The sequence below is a fragment of the Balaenoptera ricei genome, chromosome 10 (genome assembly GCF_028023285.1).
Source record: "Balaenoptera ricei isolate mBalRic1 chromosome 10, mBalRic1.hap2, whole genome shotgun sequence".
Classification (NCBI taxonomy): domain Eukaryota; kingdom Metazoa; phylum Chordata; class Mammalia; order Artiodactyla; family Balaenopteridae; genus Balaenoptera; species Balaenoptera ricei.
In genome coordinates this window covers 7,756,236-7,775,282 of record NC_082648.1, presented here as the reverse complement: position 1 = coordinate 7,775,282, position 19,047 = coordinate 7,756,236, and the positions used below count along the sequence as shown (strand labels likewise).

General features: G+C 38.8%; 1 protein-coding gene and 1 pseudogene across 14 annotated transcripts in view; one reads left to right on the top strand and one right to left on the bottom strand.

The window, feature by feature from the left end:
- KLRG1 (killer cell lectin like receptor G1) overlaps positions 1-19,047 on the bottom strand; it is a 209,446-nt gene that overhangs the window by 182,162 nt on the left and 8,237 nt on the right. For 12 of the 14 annotated variants that reach the window (XR_009505306.1, XR_009505309.1, XR_009505307.1 and 9 more), the window contains exons 2-5: positions 16,330-16,434; positions 14,255-14,424; positions 4,831-4,931; positions 4,329-4,499 (exon numbers count right to left, since the gene is read on the bottom strand). Coding sequence is in view for 1 of the 14 variants with exons in the window: in XM_059935283.1 (XP_059791266.1) it covers positions 4,388-4,499; positions 4,831-4,931; positions 14,255-14,424; positions 16,330-16,434 (488 nt within the window). In the remaining 13 variants the exon portion in view is untranslated. Of the gene's footprint in view, positions 1-3,332; positions 4,500-4,830; positions 4,932-14,254; positions 14,425-16,329; positions 16,435-19,047 lie in introns of those variants that run through there. The other 2 variants (XR_009505303.1, XM_059935283.1) reach the window with 2 other exon arrangements.
- On the top strand, positions 8,700-8,985 carry LOC132372393 (non-histone chromosomal protein HMG-14-like; annotated as a pseudogene).

Here is a 19,047-nt window from a genome sequence, read left to right as displayed (position 1 = left end):
ATCAATAAATGGAGCTAGAAGAATTAGACATCTTTAAGAATAAAAAAAAAAAATGACCTCAACTCATAACTTATACCATACATAAAGGTAAGATCAAAATAGATCACAGACCTAAATGCAAAACCTAAAACTACACAATTTCTAGAAAAAAACATAAAGGCAATCTGTGACCTTGGACTAGGCAAAGAGTTCTTAGACAACACACAAAAAATACAAATTAGAATTCAAACACTGATAAACTAGACTTCATAAAAATTTTAAACTTCTGTTCTTTGAAAAACACTGTTAAGATAATGAAAAGGCAAGCCACAGACTGAGAAAAAAAATATTTGCAAAGTATATATCTGATAAGAACTTGTATTCAGAATATAAGAACTCTGACAACTCAATAACAAGAAAACAAATAAATTGGCAAAATATTTGAAGAAATACTTTACCAAAGTAAAATGTATGGATGATAAATAAGCACATGAAAAATGCTCAACATAATTAATCTTTAAGGTAATGGTAATTAAAACCACAATGAGATACTACTAAGTACCTATTAGACTAGCTAAAATTAAAAAGACTGTAGCACAGTACTGTTCTTGGCCCAGAGAGTCAGACAAACAAAAATAAGTAAATGGACAGACCTATGTTTTCAACAATTATTTTTAAAAAGCTTTGCAAATCTAATCACTAGTCCAGAAAAACATGTATTTCTTCAGTTTCACTGGCACTGCTCCAAATTCATCTAGAAAAGCTACTTAAGTAAAGGACTGAGTGTGTGAAAATTTTGTTCCTTTGCCAGAAGAAAGAGAAAGATACAAAAGGACAGTAGGAAAATCCAGTCATCAGAGAGGAGAGAACCAAAGGGAAAGGCAACTGTTCCTGGCAAGATGAAGTTATTTTCTTTACATCGTTTCTCTTCACCTTTGAGGAGGTTCAAATGACCTGGCCCACAATCTTGGACAGCACGCCCTTGCTTCAAGTCAGTCACCTGGCCTCCTGGGGAGAAAACTCACTTCACTACTGACTCAAATGCCAGTGCAATCGCTGGCAAAATTCTGTATTCCAAATTCAAACAGTAATAGAATTTACAACATTTTGAGCTAGGATCACAAAGCTTAAATTGAGAAACCAGCCTGGTGGACACTTGGGTAATATCCTTTCTGTTTGTAGAAGTCTGACTAGCAACTACTGTCAATTTCTGAAAGCATGTTCACCCTGGAAAAAGAAACACCTGCCAAAATGCCAGAAAAAAAAAAAGATTGACTATACCAAGTATGGTTGAGAATGTGAAGGAAATGGAAATCTCATAGCCTGTTGGAATAGAAAACAGTACAAGCGTTTTGGAAAAGAGCTTGGCAGTTTCTTAAAAAGTTAAACACGTATCTACCAGATGATCCAGCCATTCCACCTCTAAGTATTTTTACTCAAGAGAAAAGAAAACCTATCTCCATACAAAGATTTGTATCTAAATGTTCATAACAGCTTTATTTTTAGTAGCCAAACACTGGAAATATCCATCAACATGTGAATGGATAAATAAATGTGTCACGTCCATATGACAGAACATCAGCAATAAATAGGAGTAACTATTGATACACATGACAACATGGATAAATCTCAAAATAATTATGCTGAGTGAAAGAAGCCAGAAAAAAAAAAAAAAAGAGTACATACTTAATGACTCTGTAAAACTCTATGTACTGTAAAACTCTAGAATACAATCTAATCTCTAATGACAGAAAGCAGGTCAGGGGTTCCTGGGGTGGGGGACAGGAAGGAAAGAGAGGGAGGAATTACAAAAAGCATGTGGATTATATAGTGATACATTCACTATCTTGATTGTGGTGACAGTTTTATAGGTATATCCATTATGTCAAAATTTAACAAATTTTACTCTTTAAATAAATTCAGTTTATTGTGTGTCAATTGTACCTCCATAAAACTGGTTTTTTTGGGGGGGTGGGCAGTAACAAAAGAAGCTGTCATAGTAAGCTAGGTGAACAACCACTGTGGCTTGGACCAGTGTTAAAAGTGGAGATGGAGAGAAGTGATGAGATTTAGAATACACTTTGGTGGTAGAGATAAGAAAATGTGTTGAGGCACTAGTGAGTGGAAAAAGAAAGGTATCAGAAAGCTCCGCAGTTTGGAATCTGAACCACTGAATGGATGGTAGGGCCGTTTCCTGAGATGGGGAAGACTCAGGAATAGGGACATGTAAGAGAACATTCATCCCCTCATTGTTTGTGACAGTGGGGGAACAAACTAGGTGTCCATATTAAGGGAATGGGTACATAAAATGGAGACTGTACAGCAGCTAAAAGGATGAATTACGAGTACATAGCGCAACGTGGACAGATCTCAAAAACACAATGCTGGTGGAAAAAGTAAAGCAGTGAGATATACAGAAAACACATTTAATTAAATATGAAACAAAGACTAAAACTACATATTTTTTAAGGTTACAAATAAGCTCAAGGAATGTATCAAACATCAAAGTATACTCCTGTGGAAGAAAGAGGAATGGAAGCAGGGATACAGGAAAAAGGAGAAGGTGAACAGAACTTGAGAGGGGCGTACATGAACTGATAGGGATGGTTTGATGAACTCTAATCCCTGTACCTATGGTCCAAAAATTATTTATTAAAGTACAATAATATAGCAAAAAAACAAAATGGACAAGAGTCCAGGTTGACTAGGAAACAAGCTATTTCTAATGTAACATCCTTAAGGGAGACAAACAGTGCGGAACTAGCCCCAGCTCTGATGACAGGTGGCAAAAAGCCTTACAAGAGGACTGAACCCTAGACACAGAGGAAAGCTGTCCACATCCCATCCGTTCAGGGGAGGATTTAAGTGAATGCTGTACTCCTGTGCTTCTCTTTGAGTAAGTAAATGCACTGTGCACCCAGTAGTTGCCAAGCCAAGGCCCAAATGGAATCAGAATCATGACATCCTTAACCAAGTGGGAGTCACCACCATTATATGCATAACCAAGAGATACCCCTCGGCCCCAGAACCAAAGGTAAGAGATTATAAGGAGATAGAAATTTGTTTCCACTACTTCCTTCTACGAACATTACACAGTTGTCCCTCAGTATCCTCATGGCATGGGCTCCAGGACTAGTGCTGTACACAGTGTCTCTAGTGCCGAATAAAGGGTGTTGTTCCCAAACATATATATATATCTAGTGTTGACCATATCTAGATTAAACTGGTCCTCTGCCTTCTTAGAGCCAGCTATTGAATGCTCACATGAGTAGGGTTCAGGGAGGATTCGGATACACGGTGTTTTTTGCTCACTTTCCCCTAATTAACTCGTGGGCTAATAGAAACAACTAGAATAAGAATTTTTTAATTCTTATTTTTTTATTTATCCATTCAGGTATTGAATATTCACTGATACAAGCAAACACTATTTTAGGTGTTTGGGATACAAGGGTGGATAAGATACAGCCCATGTCCTAAAAATACAAAAGGGAAAGACAAGTAAACATCACAATCCAGTGTCATCAATAGTACAGAATTATGGTTTCCTTCATCACTCCCTCCTATATCTTTAAACAACACCTTGCCTCCTTATCTATGCCCAACCTTACTAAGGAGAAATAATAAAGTTTTTCTCATTTTTGAGGAATTTGTGCCAAAAATAATTGGGGGATCAACCTCATAAACTGCTTCTGTAAATTTTCCTCTGTAAAAATGCCTTACCAGATTGACCACTATTGTGAAATTAATGTGCAAATCGCATTCAAAACATGGAAAAGACAGTCACACATTGGTTTATTCAACCACACCTATGTGTTCTCAGAAAAACTAAATTCCGTCAAGGCCAGCTCTTTGAGGAAGTGTGAAGAGCTGAGAATCAAAGCACCACCCTGCTCTCATTCACCTTCCACAGCTTATTTTCTCACCATTAGCATCATTCTTTAGAATAAAGCTTTATCTGCAAAGGACCACTGTTAGGATAAAAATATATTATCAGAGAGGAGTAGCATGTCAACCCACTGGCACACATAAAAACCCTCTAGAACATTGGCAATAGTACATATCTGCACAGATTTCATCAGCCGAGCTCAGAATATAACGTAGAAAAAGTACATTTTTGACAGAGATGATGGCGTTGAAGGAGGCAACCTTAGTCACTAGAGTGAGAAATACTAAAGGCACATCTATTTCACAAATTTGCCTACATCCAGTCTTTAAATTGTTAAGATAATATCTAAATACTCTCAGAAAGTCCAGCAAGAAACCATCAATCCCAGGGAGGCAGCATTAATCTCACATCTAATGCATATCCTAGAAGGGTAGCACTCACTAAATATGTACCCATGACTAACCTGACATCCAGAGGCCAGCTCCCTCTTTTTAGGGAGCCACATGACAGACTGACCATTCATCAATGTCTGACCTTCTTACAGACCCACGGTAAAGCAACTTCACAGCTAGAGGCTTGGAGACCACTTTTGCTGATGGTACCACACTTCTGTACCAAGCTGTTTGAAAATATTCTGTAAGAAACCAGAAAAATCAATCACTTAAGGTGACATGCAGAGTAAACGAGTTCTAAGGCATGAAGGGATAAAAAGTGAGCAAATTCTTTCTCCTATTCAGACCTCACTTCTCTCAGCTCCCAAAACAGCAGAATAAAAATTGCTCATTATCCTCTCTTTAAAATGTCATCCTTTTTTTTTTTTTTTGCCCTTATCCACTGTTTATTTCCTTCCTTGCTTCCTATTTCCTTTCCTCACCCTTTCCTCTCCTCTCCATCTGCTATCCTTGATCTATTTCCCCAGACATAATTTCTCTTCCCCTTTTCTTTTTTGTTTTTTCTTCTCTTACCTTGAGGCGTTTAAGGCTGATCCATCTTCCCACCTCCAGCCAGAATTGTTTCTCAGACCAACCCAGTAAAAGTCCTGACTGAGGAAATTTCGGAGCGGGAACTAAGGGAGAGGTTGAAGAAGATGAAGAAAGGTGAGAAAAATGCAGAAAGTCATAGAAGAGATTTAGTGTCATGGTCAAGCCGTTATTCCTTACACCCTCTCTCACATCATTATTATGGACTGAATGTTTGTGCTCCCCCTAAATTCATATGTTGAAGCTCTGACACCACAATGTGGTATTTGGAAGTAGAGCCTTTGGGAAGTAATTAGGATCAGGTGAGGTCATGAGGGTGGGGACCACACTAATGATGGGATTAGTGTCCTTATAAGAAGACACCAGAGCTCAATCTCTCTCCACCACATGAGGACACAACGAGAGGGCAGCTGTCTGCAAGCCAGGACACAAGGCTGTGGTGGCTTCTAGATGAAGCATTTGAAAAATCAGTTCTTGTTTATCAACACCTCCTTCCCCAATAATCTATCTCCTGTGATAGCTTTGTTCTCTCCGGATAGAGTATCCTGAAAACAATTATGTCTTACATTTGTATGGTACTTTAAGGTTTACAAAATCCCTCTGCATTCATTCCTAATTTCATTTGAAATGCTGGATTTACAGTATGGCATTTAGGAAGACGAAACAAAAAAACAATTTACCTGAGTCTACCACTTGCTCTGTCCCTGCCATTGGAAAATGAACAAATTGCTTAATCTGGCTGAGCCTTAGTTTCCTTATGAGGATTTAGCTTAGATATTTTCTAGGATTTTTTCCAGCTATAAAATTATTGACAACCTGGAAGGTAGGCAAATATTATCATCCTCATCTTGCAGAAGAGAAAACGGGTTCACATGGGTGAAGGGGTTTACCCAAGGTTCCTTACTAAATAAGCATCCAAGTTTTCTCTCCTAGTGCTAAGCTTTTGCATTATATCAGGCTCATCCTTTCCAGTAATAAATAAGATTACACTGTGCCCCTGATTAATGCTCTCCATTGGTTTCCCTTTTCACATAGAATAAAATCTAAAATCCCTATTATGTATTACAAGGTCTTACATGATCTAGCCCCTGCCAACCACTTATTTACTTACTAGTTTCCAGAGACATGAGCCTTCTTTTTGTTCTTTTAACACACCAAGGTCATTTTTACTTTAGGGTCTTTACATATCTTTCCTTCTGCCCGGAATACCCTTCTCCTAGATTTTCACTTGGCTACCATTCAGGTCTAGGTCTCAGCTCAGCTGTTATCTCCTCGAGAAGTCTTGCGTAATTGGCCAATCTATAGCAGCACCTACATTCACTAACATAACCCACCATTCCACTCTCTTCAAAGCACATGTCACTATATTTGTTTGTTTGTTGTCTGTCTTTCCTCTTACTAAAATATAACACCATAATAGCAAGAACTCTTGCTTACCACTGTATCTTCAGCACCTAGAAAAATACATGAAGTTATGTTCAATAATATTTATAGAATTAAAGAATATAGAGTCAATTCTTATGCTGCAAGAGATTAAAACCTTTTGAACACAAACTCTGCATCCTTTATTCCCATCAAGTACTTAATTGTGTATGTTGGGGTAGGGAGGTAGGCTGAAGAGTAAAGGCTGGGTAGGATCGATGAAATGACATCCTAATTTTCAGAACAGCTCAAAATTTTTCATGCATTTCTTAAACAACTTGCTTAAAATGATAATTTAAATTAGGAAAAAATGAGGTTTTCCTCACTCTTCCACTGGAATTATAAGAAAAACTGTCCATTTCTTTCTTCTCCTCATTTCAAGGGGAAGAATGACAGCTAATAAAACACAGAAATGAGTAAAGACTTGCTCAAAAACCTCAATTAGAGTCTGAAGAGCTGGGATTAGATAATACTCACTTACAAACTCCAACCCTACACTTAACTACTACTCTCAAGACCCATACAATTCTACATCACATAATCATGCCAGTTTGCTACTTCTCACTGGTGAGGCTGGACAGTGCAAATTTTTACAATATCACTTTCACTTGAAAATCATCCCACTTGAAAGAAGTCTTTAAAACCAGAGTGCAGGGCTTCCCTGGTGGCACAGTGGTTGAGAATCTGCCTGCCAATGCAGGCGACAGGGGTTCGAACCCTGGTCTGGGAAGATCCCACATGCCGCGGAGCAACTAGGCCCGTGAGCCACAGCTACTGAGCCTGCGCGTCTGGAGCCTGTGCTCCGCAACAAGAGAGGCCGCGATAGTGAGAGGCCCGCGCATCGCGATGAAGAGTGGCCCCCGCTTGCCGCAACTAGAGAAAGCCCTCGCACAGAAACGAAGACCCAACACAGCCAAAATTAATTAATTAATTAAAAAAACAAAAACAAGAAAACAACCAGCTTTGCCTTATTAATAAAAAAAAAAAAAAAAAAAAAAACCAGAGTGCAGTTATCTATGTTCTAGTACTCATGGATAGTGTGTGTGTGTGTGTGTGTGTGTGTGTGTGTGTGTGTGTATGACTGTAGAAGCAGCATAAAAGCATAAACAAAGGTGTTTGTTGCAAGGGTGTTCCCTCAGAACCCTTGTAATCCAGAGAGACTGTGAACTAGAGCAATGAGGTGTTATGTCACTTTAGAATTAGTAATGTTGGTTATATTTTAGAGAGAAAAATGTAAAGCCTAAAAGCAAGATGAAGACAGAACCCAAACGAATGAAATCAGATACATTTTTTTCTTTCCATTTTATTTTTAAGGTCAATATTTATGACTTACACACACACACACACACACACACACACACACACACGCTTTTGCAGGCAATATTTTTAAATTGTAATTAAAATATTACTAAGGTATAGAACATGCTCCTTAAACTTCTAAAATTAACATGGTTTATAGGATATATCTAAGATATTTCAATCCATATGGAGATACACTAATAAAATATCAAAGCTACTAAACTGGACATGTCTTTGATTGGCTAACTTAATTTCAGGGACTATATACTGAAGAACTAACCGCACAAAAAGTAATTCATATAAATATGCTTGTAGCTGCATAAAAAGTGGAAATAAGCAAAACTTTGTCTAGGAATATGAAAACAGTTAAGCAATAATAGAATAATACAGAATTTTTAAAGGTAAATATCTAAAATAATTTAATGTTTGGGAAAAAAAGGAATGAAATAATGCTATGTGATAAAAGCAAAACATAAATACGTGGTGTCCAAAAAGCCTAGAAACCTAGGGTAAATATGTACTTTTAACTAGCATATTTTCAAATAATATCATTTACATGTTTTTCTTCAATCTCCAGACACCTTTTCAGGTGAAGTATTTAAAACAATACATGTAGTTATTAATTAGGGGGGAAAAAAGTACAGTACAGAGCACCCATAAAGTCTAAAATCGATTAGATCTGTTGCTTTAAATTTAGAGGTATTTCACTTGAAAACGTGTCAGAAGGTTGAATAAAAACACATTGAGAATAGTACTTGAAAATGTAACTAACATACTATTTAAAAATAAGTTTATCCTATGTTTCCAGACCTTTCAGATATATCCTACAGTATGTAAACATTGATTACTATCATATAAAAACATGCAGATACATTAATAGATTTAAGGAAAACGTGACAGGCTACAAATTACTAGAATTTAATACTGGTAAGAATTTTCCCTATAATTTTGTGTATGCTCACAATACTAAAAGTTCATAAGCCTTGCTCTGTAAACCGGAACACTCCCTTTAAAAAGAGAGTGAAACGCTGCGCTCCCGGCAGCTCGGGCGGCAGGAGGACCCTCAGCCCAGCTTCGCTAGGGCTCTCGGGGCGCTGCTGCCCACAGGCACCCAGCACGCGCCCTCCCCCGCGATGCCCAGGAAAAAGGTCGGCTCCGCCGAGGGAGCAGCGAAGCAGGAGCCCAAGAGATCGGCAAGGTTGTCAGCTAATCTGCTCCTGCAGAAGTGGAAACCACAGTGGAAGCCAAAAAAGGCAGCAAGAAAGGGTAAATCTTCAGACAGAAAAAGTGCAAACAAAAGGAGAAAGAGGAGCAAAAGGAAAACAGGTCGAATATTTACCTGCAGAAAACCGAGAAACTAAAAACGAGGAGAGCCCAGCCTCTGATGAAGCAGGAGAGAAAGAAGCCAAGTCTGATTAATATCATACACCCGGCCTTATCAGTGGTCCCTGTCTCCCTTCTTGTACAATCCAGAGGAATATTTTTATCAAGTATTTCGTAAATGCAAATTTTTTAGTAGCTCTAGACACATTTTTAAGAAGGAGGGAATCCCACCTCATCCCATTTTTTAAGTGCTAAATGTTTTAATTTAAGAGGTGAAATCATTTGCTGGTTGTTTATTTTTGGGCGGTCTCACCAGAAAATAGTGGGATATTGCATACAGGGGCTTTGATTGTCTTGGGTGTCAGCTTAACATTCCATAGATGGGGGTAGTTTTGACACCCTCTAATACAAAGCATACTAAATGGCAATTTGGAGTCAGTCGTGCATTTAGTATGTCTTGAACACTTTGAATTACTTTCATTCTCCCGTTGGTTTTGGTAGAATTGTTTCCTAAAGAAAACCACTCCTTGATCCGGGCTCTCCCTGTCAGAATTTTGTGTAATCTGTAACATCTTTAGTGGAGGTAGCCCAGTTTTCCTAGTAACTTTGTTAATGTTCTGTGGACAACTGAAAATTCATATATAGTGTATATGATATTAAACTGTGAATCAGTGGGACTTATGATGTAACAGTGCATCAACACTTGAAGGCATTGGTACTTGATATCCTGTTAAGAAAAGCTTGCCTCCAGATTTTAAACTAGAGAGTCACTGGGATAACTGTTCAGAAAAGAATCACAATTACATGATTTTTTAGATTTTTGGTACGTATGTTAAGAATTGTGTGCAAATTTAAATTTCTGTATACTAATCCTCAAAACAAAAAATACAATTTCAATTATGAAAGGAAAAAAAGATAGTGAAACACTGTCCATCAACAGGTGAATGTGTAAACAAAATGTGGTCCTATCCATATAATGGAATATTATTCAGCCATAAAAAGGAATGAAATTCTGATACCTGCTACAGCACAGATGAACCCTGAAAACATGCTAAATAAAATAAGCCATTTATAAAAGGACATAATAGGCAAATTCAGAGAGACAAAGAAGAGTGGTCACCAGGGGCTGGGGGGAGGGGGGATAGGGAGTTACTGTTCAGTGGGTACAGAGTTTCTGTTTGGGATGATGAAAAAAATTCTGGAGATGAATAGTGGTCACAGCTGCACAACAATGTGAATATACTTAATGCCATTTAATTGTATACTTGGAAATTGTTAAAACAGTAAGTTTTATGTTATTCATGTTTTACCACAATTTTTTTAAGCTAAAAATAAAAGGTAGTGAGAAATATCCTAAGGTACCTACAGATGTATGCTTTGGGGTGAAGTTCATAATGGCTGTTTGATCCGTTTATGAAGGGAGGATGACAAAAGGCACACACGTTACCAGACTACAAAGACCTCCAGTAAAACAGTTCTTCTACCATCTACCATGTGTTTCCAGCCATTTAGTCCAATCTTCTGACATATCATTTCAGATTTCCTCATAAGGGAACTACTCAATTCAACAAATAATATACTTTTGATACGTATTTTACTGAAATTTCACATCCTGTGAGACAGAAGAGAAAAACAAAAGTTATTTTGACTCCGGGCTTTATTTTGAGTGTCAAGGAGAATTAGTTAAAGTGGAAAAGAAGAAAAACTAAAATTAAGTGATTTCTACTATGTTAAAAAAAAATTTCACATAGATTTTCTCATTTAATATTTGTAACAATTCTGGAAATCTTTTTCTCCACTTGGTACATGAGGAAACTGAGAGTCAAAGAGGTTAAGAAAATTGCTGAAGCTCACATAGCTAGTAAGTAATTTAGTAAAAACAAACTCATGACTGTCTGAAAGAAACTAAGCTCTTTCCATCACCTGAATCGACTTTAAATTATGGGGAAAAGTAACCATCTTACCATAGTGTTTGTACTGCAGTATCCACAGAAGGAAACCTTGGAAATAATTAGATGTAAACCCTAAATACAAGAAAAGACAATATCGAAATTTCAGGGAGTAGATAGGGACAATCCGAAAGTCATGAACTCTAACAGGGACGATGGTTCAAGTTGAATGAGAGATTGTTAAACCATAAAGTCTAATGATATAATCTCAAATTATGATAATGAGGAAGAAAGATGTTATGGGGTGAGGAGCATCAGGATAGATGTAAAGCAACCAAAGTATTTCCGCGGGGAACTCTCTAGTCAACATATATTTTAAAATAACACACCTCCAACTATAAGAAAGAAAAGCTAACATCCAAAATAAATTTAGCTATGTGGGGGGAAAAATGACAACAAAAATCAAGAATGTGAACATATCTAAAGATCTAAAGATAAATTCAAAGAGCAAGAAGAGCAACAAAGGGCAGAGGTGCCGTAACATAAACAGAACACTGAGGAAATAACAAAGCACTCAATTTCAATTTTGTTTTTATTTTCTCAAAAATAAAATAGATCTTGAATTCCAAGACAGAAAAAAGAGATAATAAGATAATAACACCTCACTATTTTAAAAATATTTAAATCCCAAGGGCCATATAGTACACATTCCAGATTCAAATCAAATAATTTTCTAAACGACTATAGAAAAGAATAGGCACTGGAAGACAAATAATTGGAAAAGTTATCTCGTTTTTCAGCATGCATGAGGTGGATTCTGGAAGCTGTCAAACACAGTATTTCTGTAAGACTTTAAAAGGTGGGTTGATGCAGAGTTTAAAATCTGGCTCTGAAAAAAGTTTGGCTCTGCCAGATTTGTAGCCTTGGACTTGCTCATTAACTCTTCTGAATTTTATTCACTCAGTAATGAAATGGAGAGGTTGAATTCTACTTCATAGGATATGCTGTGAAGATTAAGAATAATAGAATACCATCACATAGCAAGTGCTCAACACATGGTAGCTTCTATTTTTATTATTTTTACTATAAACTTTGCTATAACTGATCTAAGATAGAGGTGGACTATAGTTATGTATCTTATTTATTTATTATTTTATTTATTTTGGCTGCACCGGGTCTTAGTTGCAGCATGCGGGATCTTTAGTTGCGGCATGCGGACTTCTTAGTTGCGGCACGTGGGCTCCTTAGTTGTGACATGTGAACTCTTACTTGCAGCATGCATGTGGGATCTAGTTCCCTGACCAGGGATCAAACCTGGGCCCCCTGCATTGGAAGCGTGGAGTCTTAACCACCGCGCCACCAGGGAAGTCCCAAAAGAACTATTTAACAGCATAAGAGGGACACTTCTGATAGCCTTGTAGCCTTTAGCATATAGCAGCCTAATTCCCTAGCAGTATTCTCCACCAGTGGAATGTCAGTTAGAAAACTTCAGTTTTAATAGACCCATATGCTTTTTGGGTAGCTGTTTAGACCTAAGTATGATACTAGGAATAGCAAGCATATCTTAAAATAGTATATAAATCTTGCCATGAGAACAAAAGAATAACAACACTAGTACAAGAGAGTCAGCAAATCAGATATAAGTCAAGTTGGTTCTACAGGATCTGACAAAAACTGTGGGCGAGAAAAAGAATTAGGCCGGAGAACCAAGCAAAATTCCACAGGAAAGTCAGAAGCAAGACTTATCTGTAGTTGCTATCAAATATCTCAGGGATATTCTACTGAGAGGGTAGGATATCCTCTCCAGTACTGACTTGAACCAAGGGGTCTTAAGAGAAAATAAACCAGTTTTGGAAACGCAGCTAAACTCTGTTCAGCTTACTCAACAGTAGAGCAGGATTTAGAGTAAGTAAAGAAAGAATGGAAAGACAAAATCCTTTAATACTCATCCATTCCTCCAGGGGGCCTCAGAGAAACAGAAATATCCCCATCTCCCAGATACCCAGTGCCTCATCTCTCATTACCACACTGGGCAATTGCAGTAGCTGCTACACCACAATCTCTGAGGCAGTATCTTGCATTATGACTCACTACTCTGTTTATCAGTATTTGCCCAATAGTATTTCAAGCTCTTTGCTCACTTCTGCTATTGAGTTCAGTCAGCCCAAGAACTTAGATGCGGCTATATCAGAATGAGAATAGGAGTTGCTGCAAAGAGATCCAGAAAGCAAGGTTATTATTACTAGATGCCATAAAACCACAATTTCATACGTCTAATGAATAGACCCCAGTGCACTCTGCCACCTAGTTTACAAAAGGCATAAAGGAAAAGTAAGTTACAGAGGTGGACTGATTTGAAGTTAGATTCTATGCAGAATTTCAAAGGAATGAGTATTCTTTTGACAGACAACAAGAATCTAGATGCTTTAATCTTCTCTTAAAATAGGAAGTTACAGAATTTACAGACTATATGTTCTCTCCAACTGCTTTAGAGTAATTAATTACCTCTCAGAATTTCCCCAAGGGATGTTAATATAGTTGAATTCTTAACAAACTCTTCTCTGTGATTCTACTCCAAAAAGAAGATGTAAAGCAATATCAAAACACAAAAACCATCATGAAATTAGCACAAAAACCTAACTAGGATTCCTTATTTTCCTTGTACACATTATTTAAGTTGACAAGTTAGAATGTGATTGATTTTTGTACCAGGTTACCTCAGGATGTCAACTCCTTATGTTCCTTTGAGATGCTCTAGAATTAATACAGAGCTCTCCTCCTGACCGCTGGCTGGACAGGAAGGATCTAAGAGTCCGGTAGGAAGTGGAGCCCACCAGCTCAGCTCGGCAAGGAGTTTAAAGTCACACACACACACACACACACACACACACACACACACTTTCCTTCCTTCTTTCAACATCCTTCTGGAACTGCTTCTTCCCCATGCCCTCCCCACAACCCCAACTGTTTCCTAGCCTACAACTTACCGGATCCCAGTGTATGAAGGGAGAACGTTATAAAGAAGGAACTTAAGTCCTTGCCATGCCTCCTTGTCCCCATGCTATCTCTCTTCCCCTCCCTCCCAAGTTCCACCAGCTCTCGCTTAGGAATCTGCTGCCTCTTTATTATTAGACCCATATGTTTCTGGATCTAATGCTTTCTTTTAACTAGACCTGTATTTCTGGTCTAATTCCTTTCTGTAATACTCACCATCCTTTCACCTCCAATACCCACACATATACGCATACACGCCTATGCAAGCGTCTAGGTCTATAACTGAGGGTTGTTGGGTGAGGCAGGGAAAGGGGAAGGAGAGGGAAGAAGGCAGGGGCAGAAGAGGGGGAAAGAAGGGAAAGACAGAAAAAAGGAGAGGGAAAGGAAATAATATTCCTTTTGCTCCCAAAAGAGGATACATGATACATTTGAACAGCACTCACCAACGAAACAGCCTACATTTGCTAAATGCTTGCATTTACCATTTTCTGGTTGTCTTTAAACATAAGGAGATGTGCATCTCTGGCTAAGCAGAATTCCAGGCTAGAATTCCAGTTCTTTTCTTCCACTGAGAAGTAATAACAATGGTCACCATACCTCACCCAGAGGTCTGGGCAGCTAGGACAGCTGGCACAAGTGGAGAACTTGGAACCTGGAAAGAAAGAGCACCTGGGTCACATCTTTATGTATCACTCAGTCTTGGCAGTGAAATCGGAGGTAAAATGTCTTCCCTCCCCACTGCCTTTCAGATTAAGGGTTAGAGAAATGTACAATGCATGGCCTCAAATTAAATACCTCACAAGGTCCAACTCTCTGTAACTACTACTATACATTCCACTAAGCAAGGATGTGAAGGAACAGGGAAGGAAATGGGTGCAATCTGGCTGAGGACTGGGAGGAGAGTCCCTTACTTGTGCTAGAGATCATTATGCACATGTGATATATACACAACAGATAAAATAACTGTGTATTTCCATGAATGTATCAGTGTACTATTTATATAGACTCAGTGCATACATTGTGTAACTGCATAATGTACATTGCTTAAATCAGGCGGAATCTTTTAGAATATCCAACCTCAATCTGACACTCCATAATAGTGCAAAGAAAAGGACAGAAACTAGAAAAGCAAACTTAACTAGAATGAAAGGTTGTTTGAGTTTTTTTTAATCACAAATGGGCTAAAATTCACTGTAAAATGGATAAAAGACTTATACTTCAGCAAAAATAATTTATTCTACATATTAAAAAAAAAAGATTTCCTTACAGAGAAGGATGTCAGATGCTAAAGTGAAAAGTGATACAATTCTCCTCACTGAGAGCTTTTAAATACAGAACACTCTCATTCCTGTAAAATGGTTGGGTTATAGTTCTGTGAAAATGAAAGGGAACTGAATAAGCTTTTGAGGTAATTTCAACCAAAATTCCATAATTCTATTGATTTTCTACTTCCACGAAACACATTTGTATAAACCCACCATAAGCACAATTCCACAACAGGCAAGTGTGAGCCATTCTGTCAAGTGAGCACATGTGTAGGTACATAATTGCAGAGTAGGTTATATATCTATTCTAGATTTGGGAGTTAAAAAGTGGGGAAAGTAGTCCTTTTTAATGTAAAGATTAGATAACCCTTTTGTAGGAAGGCCTGGCATGGGGGCAACATAGTATTCTGGAGATCGAGCTATAAAGTTGATGCCTTATAGATCTGTGCTTTTTCCATACAACTGTGACCTTACCCAGACTGAAGGAGAAATTCCCAACTTCCCTAGGAGTCTCCTTCTGTCAAAAGTAGGACTTGGGTCTGAGATAGAGGTCCTAGGACTGAACCCTTAGAATCCTAATTAATAAAGTCTGTCAAACCTGTCACTAACAATCATCCCCAGATAACAAAACCTAAGTTAGGACTTTGGATTGTGAAACAAAAACAGAAGCCTCTCTGGATCATCATATTTAAGGACTTAGAAGAACTAAATCTAGAAAAGTTCATTTTAGAAAATGTGAAAGCTCAGTAAATGGAAAAAAAATTAGAATAGGTTTAATTAAATTATGATACATCTATTATATGAAAAGTTAAACACAATATTATAATTACAATTTGATTTTCATACTAAATATGGTAGTGGGTAGGAAAATGTTTATGATACAATATCAAATTAAAAAGCAATACACAATCAGTTTGTTATAAAGCAGAAACTAACACACCATTGTAAAGCAATTATACTACGATAAAGATGTTAAAAAAAAAAGCAACACACAAAATTATAAGCACATGTGATACATACACAACAGATAAAATACTATGATCAGAACTATACCCAGCCTTATTGAAAAAAAAAAAAAGTGGAGTGAGGGAGATTTTAGAGGACTTGACTGAAATTCTGTTAAAAAAATACTTACACAAACGCGTGTACTCAAAGACTAGAAGACTATGCCTGGGAGATGCTGTGTATGTTGGTTGGTGATTTATTTTGTTGGGACTGTTCTTCATTTTTCAAATTTTCTCTTATGTTATGTTGCTTTTATAACACAAATTTTGGTTCAAGTTAGCACTTACCCCGGCACAGAATCCACTGGAAAAGCAGCAAAGTCACTAGAATGGCACACAGAAGCCCCAACGCTACTGCCACGTAGTAAGAGAGAGGGGATCTTGAAGAAGAAGCTGTAAGAATAGAATTCAAAGAAAAATCCTGAGTCAGAATAAAAGTTGAAGGAAAAAAGGTCAGGGAAGGATATCTGGGATCTTGAAGTAATTCAGCCTGGTTGGAACTGAGATCCAGGCCTTAATGATTCCTTTCCAGGATCTGCCAGGGACATGCTCTGAAGTCTAGGGTAGCCACCATTATCTTTATCAAGGAACATACTTTACTTACCAAGTTAAAGATACTTTTTCCTTTGAAACTGTAGCTTGCACAGTCTCATGCTTTAGTGGTGAGAATATAAATTGGAACAACCTCTTTGGAGGGCACTTTGGCAGTGTCCCAAAATTACAAAGGCATTTACCTTTTGACTCAGCAATTTCTCTTTGAGAAATTTTTCCTGCAGACATTCACACATGTACAAAATGTCATATTTTTCAGGTTACTCATTGCAACAATATTAGTAGGAGGAAAAGATTGAATTCAACTTAAATGTCTACCGATAAAAGATGTGTCAAATACATTCTGACATAACCATAAAGTGAATATGCAGATTTTAACAAAAGAATAAAGACAAGATTTTTTTCACAGATATGGAGTGATTTTCAATGTATATACTTAAGGGAAACAGTTAAGAAAACAGTCTTCTGTGAAACAGTGTATGCTAATATGCATTTCTGAAAATAGACACATGCATCTGATAACGTTGTTGGCCTTGGGGAGGGGAAATAGGTCAATGGGGACAGAGATAGGAGGAAGACCTTTTACTTTATTTTCTTCTGTACTTTTTGAATTTTGAACTATATGATGTATTACCTATTGAGAATTGAAATAAATACAATTTAAATGAAAATAAAATAACATATCTCAAAAGTGCTTTGGAAACTGCTGTAATTGGAAGAGCGAAGAGTTTAGGTTGATAACTTTAAGGGTGGGACACTACCTCATATTAACTGTGTGTCATACAATGCATACCTAAGAATGGTATTTTTATTTTCATTTGGAAAATAGAACATTTTTTACCTCAATTTTTTATTTTAAAATTGTGGCGGTCTCACAGTCTGATAGTGTAAGAATTAAGGGTGAAGAGCAAAAATCTATAAAGTAAGATATTTAAGTTCTAGTTTTGACTCCTTTATTTGGTAACCTTTATTTGGAAATTGGAAAATAATTCTGCCTATTTGGGCCTCAGTTTCATATTTAAATTTTAGGTAAATTATACTGTAGATGTGTGTATCTATGAAGCATTTTGAACTTCTTAAAAGAAATTCACAGTGAAAGATACCTTAAAATGAGAGAGTTCTCCATGATAAATATTTGGACTGATAAATCCAAAAACACTTGATTTTTAGTGACATAAAAAAATACATTTGTACTGGTGGGGAGGAGAGAAGATGGCGGAAGAGTAAGACGCGGAGATCACCTTCCTTCCCACAGATACAGTAGACATACATCTACACGTGGAACTGCTCCTACAGAACACCCACTGAACGCTGGCAGAAGACGTCAGACCTCCCAAAAGGCAAGAAACTCCCCCCGTACTTGGGTAGGGTAAAAGAAAAAAGAAATAACAGAGACAAAAGAATAGGGACGGCACCTGCACCGGTGGGAGGGAGCTGTGGAGGAGGAAAGGTTTCCACGCACTAGGAAGCCCCTTCGCGGGCGAAGACGGCGGTTGGCGGAGGGGGAAGCTTCGGGGCCACAGAGGAGAGCGCAGCCACAGGGGGGCGGAGGGCAAAGCAGAGAGACTCCCGCACAGAGGCTCTGCGCGGAGCAGCACTCACCAGCCCGAGAGGCTTGTCTGCTCAGCCGCCGGGGCGGGCGGGGCTGGGAGCTGAGGCTCAGCTTCGGTCGGATGGCAGGGAGAGGACTGGGGTTGGCGGCGTGAACACAGCCTGAAGGGGTTAGCGCACCACAGCTGGCTGGGAGGGAGTCCGGAAAAAAGTCTGCAGCTGCCAAAGAGGCAGGAGACTTTTTCTTGCCTCTTTGTGTCGCGGCGCGCAAGGAGAGGGGATTCAGAGCGCCGCCTAAACGAGCTCCAGAGACCGGCGCGAGCCATGGCTATCAGCGCGGACCCCAGAGATGGGCGTGAGACGCTGGGGCTGCTGCTGCCGCCTCAAAAAATCCTGTGTGCGAGCACAGGTCACTCTCCACACCGCCCCTCCCGGGAGACTGTGCAGCCCGCCACTGCCAGGGTCCCGTGATCCATGGACAACTTCCCCGGGAGAACGCACTGCGTGCCTCAGGCTGGTGCAACGTCACGCCGGCCTCTGCCGCCGCAGGCTCGCCCCGCCTCCTCCGTACCCCTCCCTCCCCGCGGCCTGAGTGAGCCAGAGCCCCTGAAGCAGCTGCTCCTTTAACCCCGTCCTGTCTGGGCGGGGAACAGACGCCCTCAGGCGACCTACACGCAGAGGCGGGTCCAAATCCAAAGCTGATCCCCAGGAGCTGTGCGAACAGAGAAGAGAAGGGGAAATCTCTCCCAGCAGCCTCAGAAGCGGCGGATTAAAACGCCACAAACAACTTGATGTGATGCATCTGTTGAATACCTGAATAGACAACGAATCATCCCAAATTCAGGAGGTGGACTTTGGGAGCAGGATATATTAATTTTTCCCCTTTTCCTTTTTTTGTGAGTG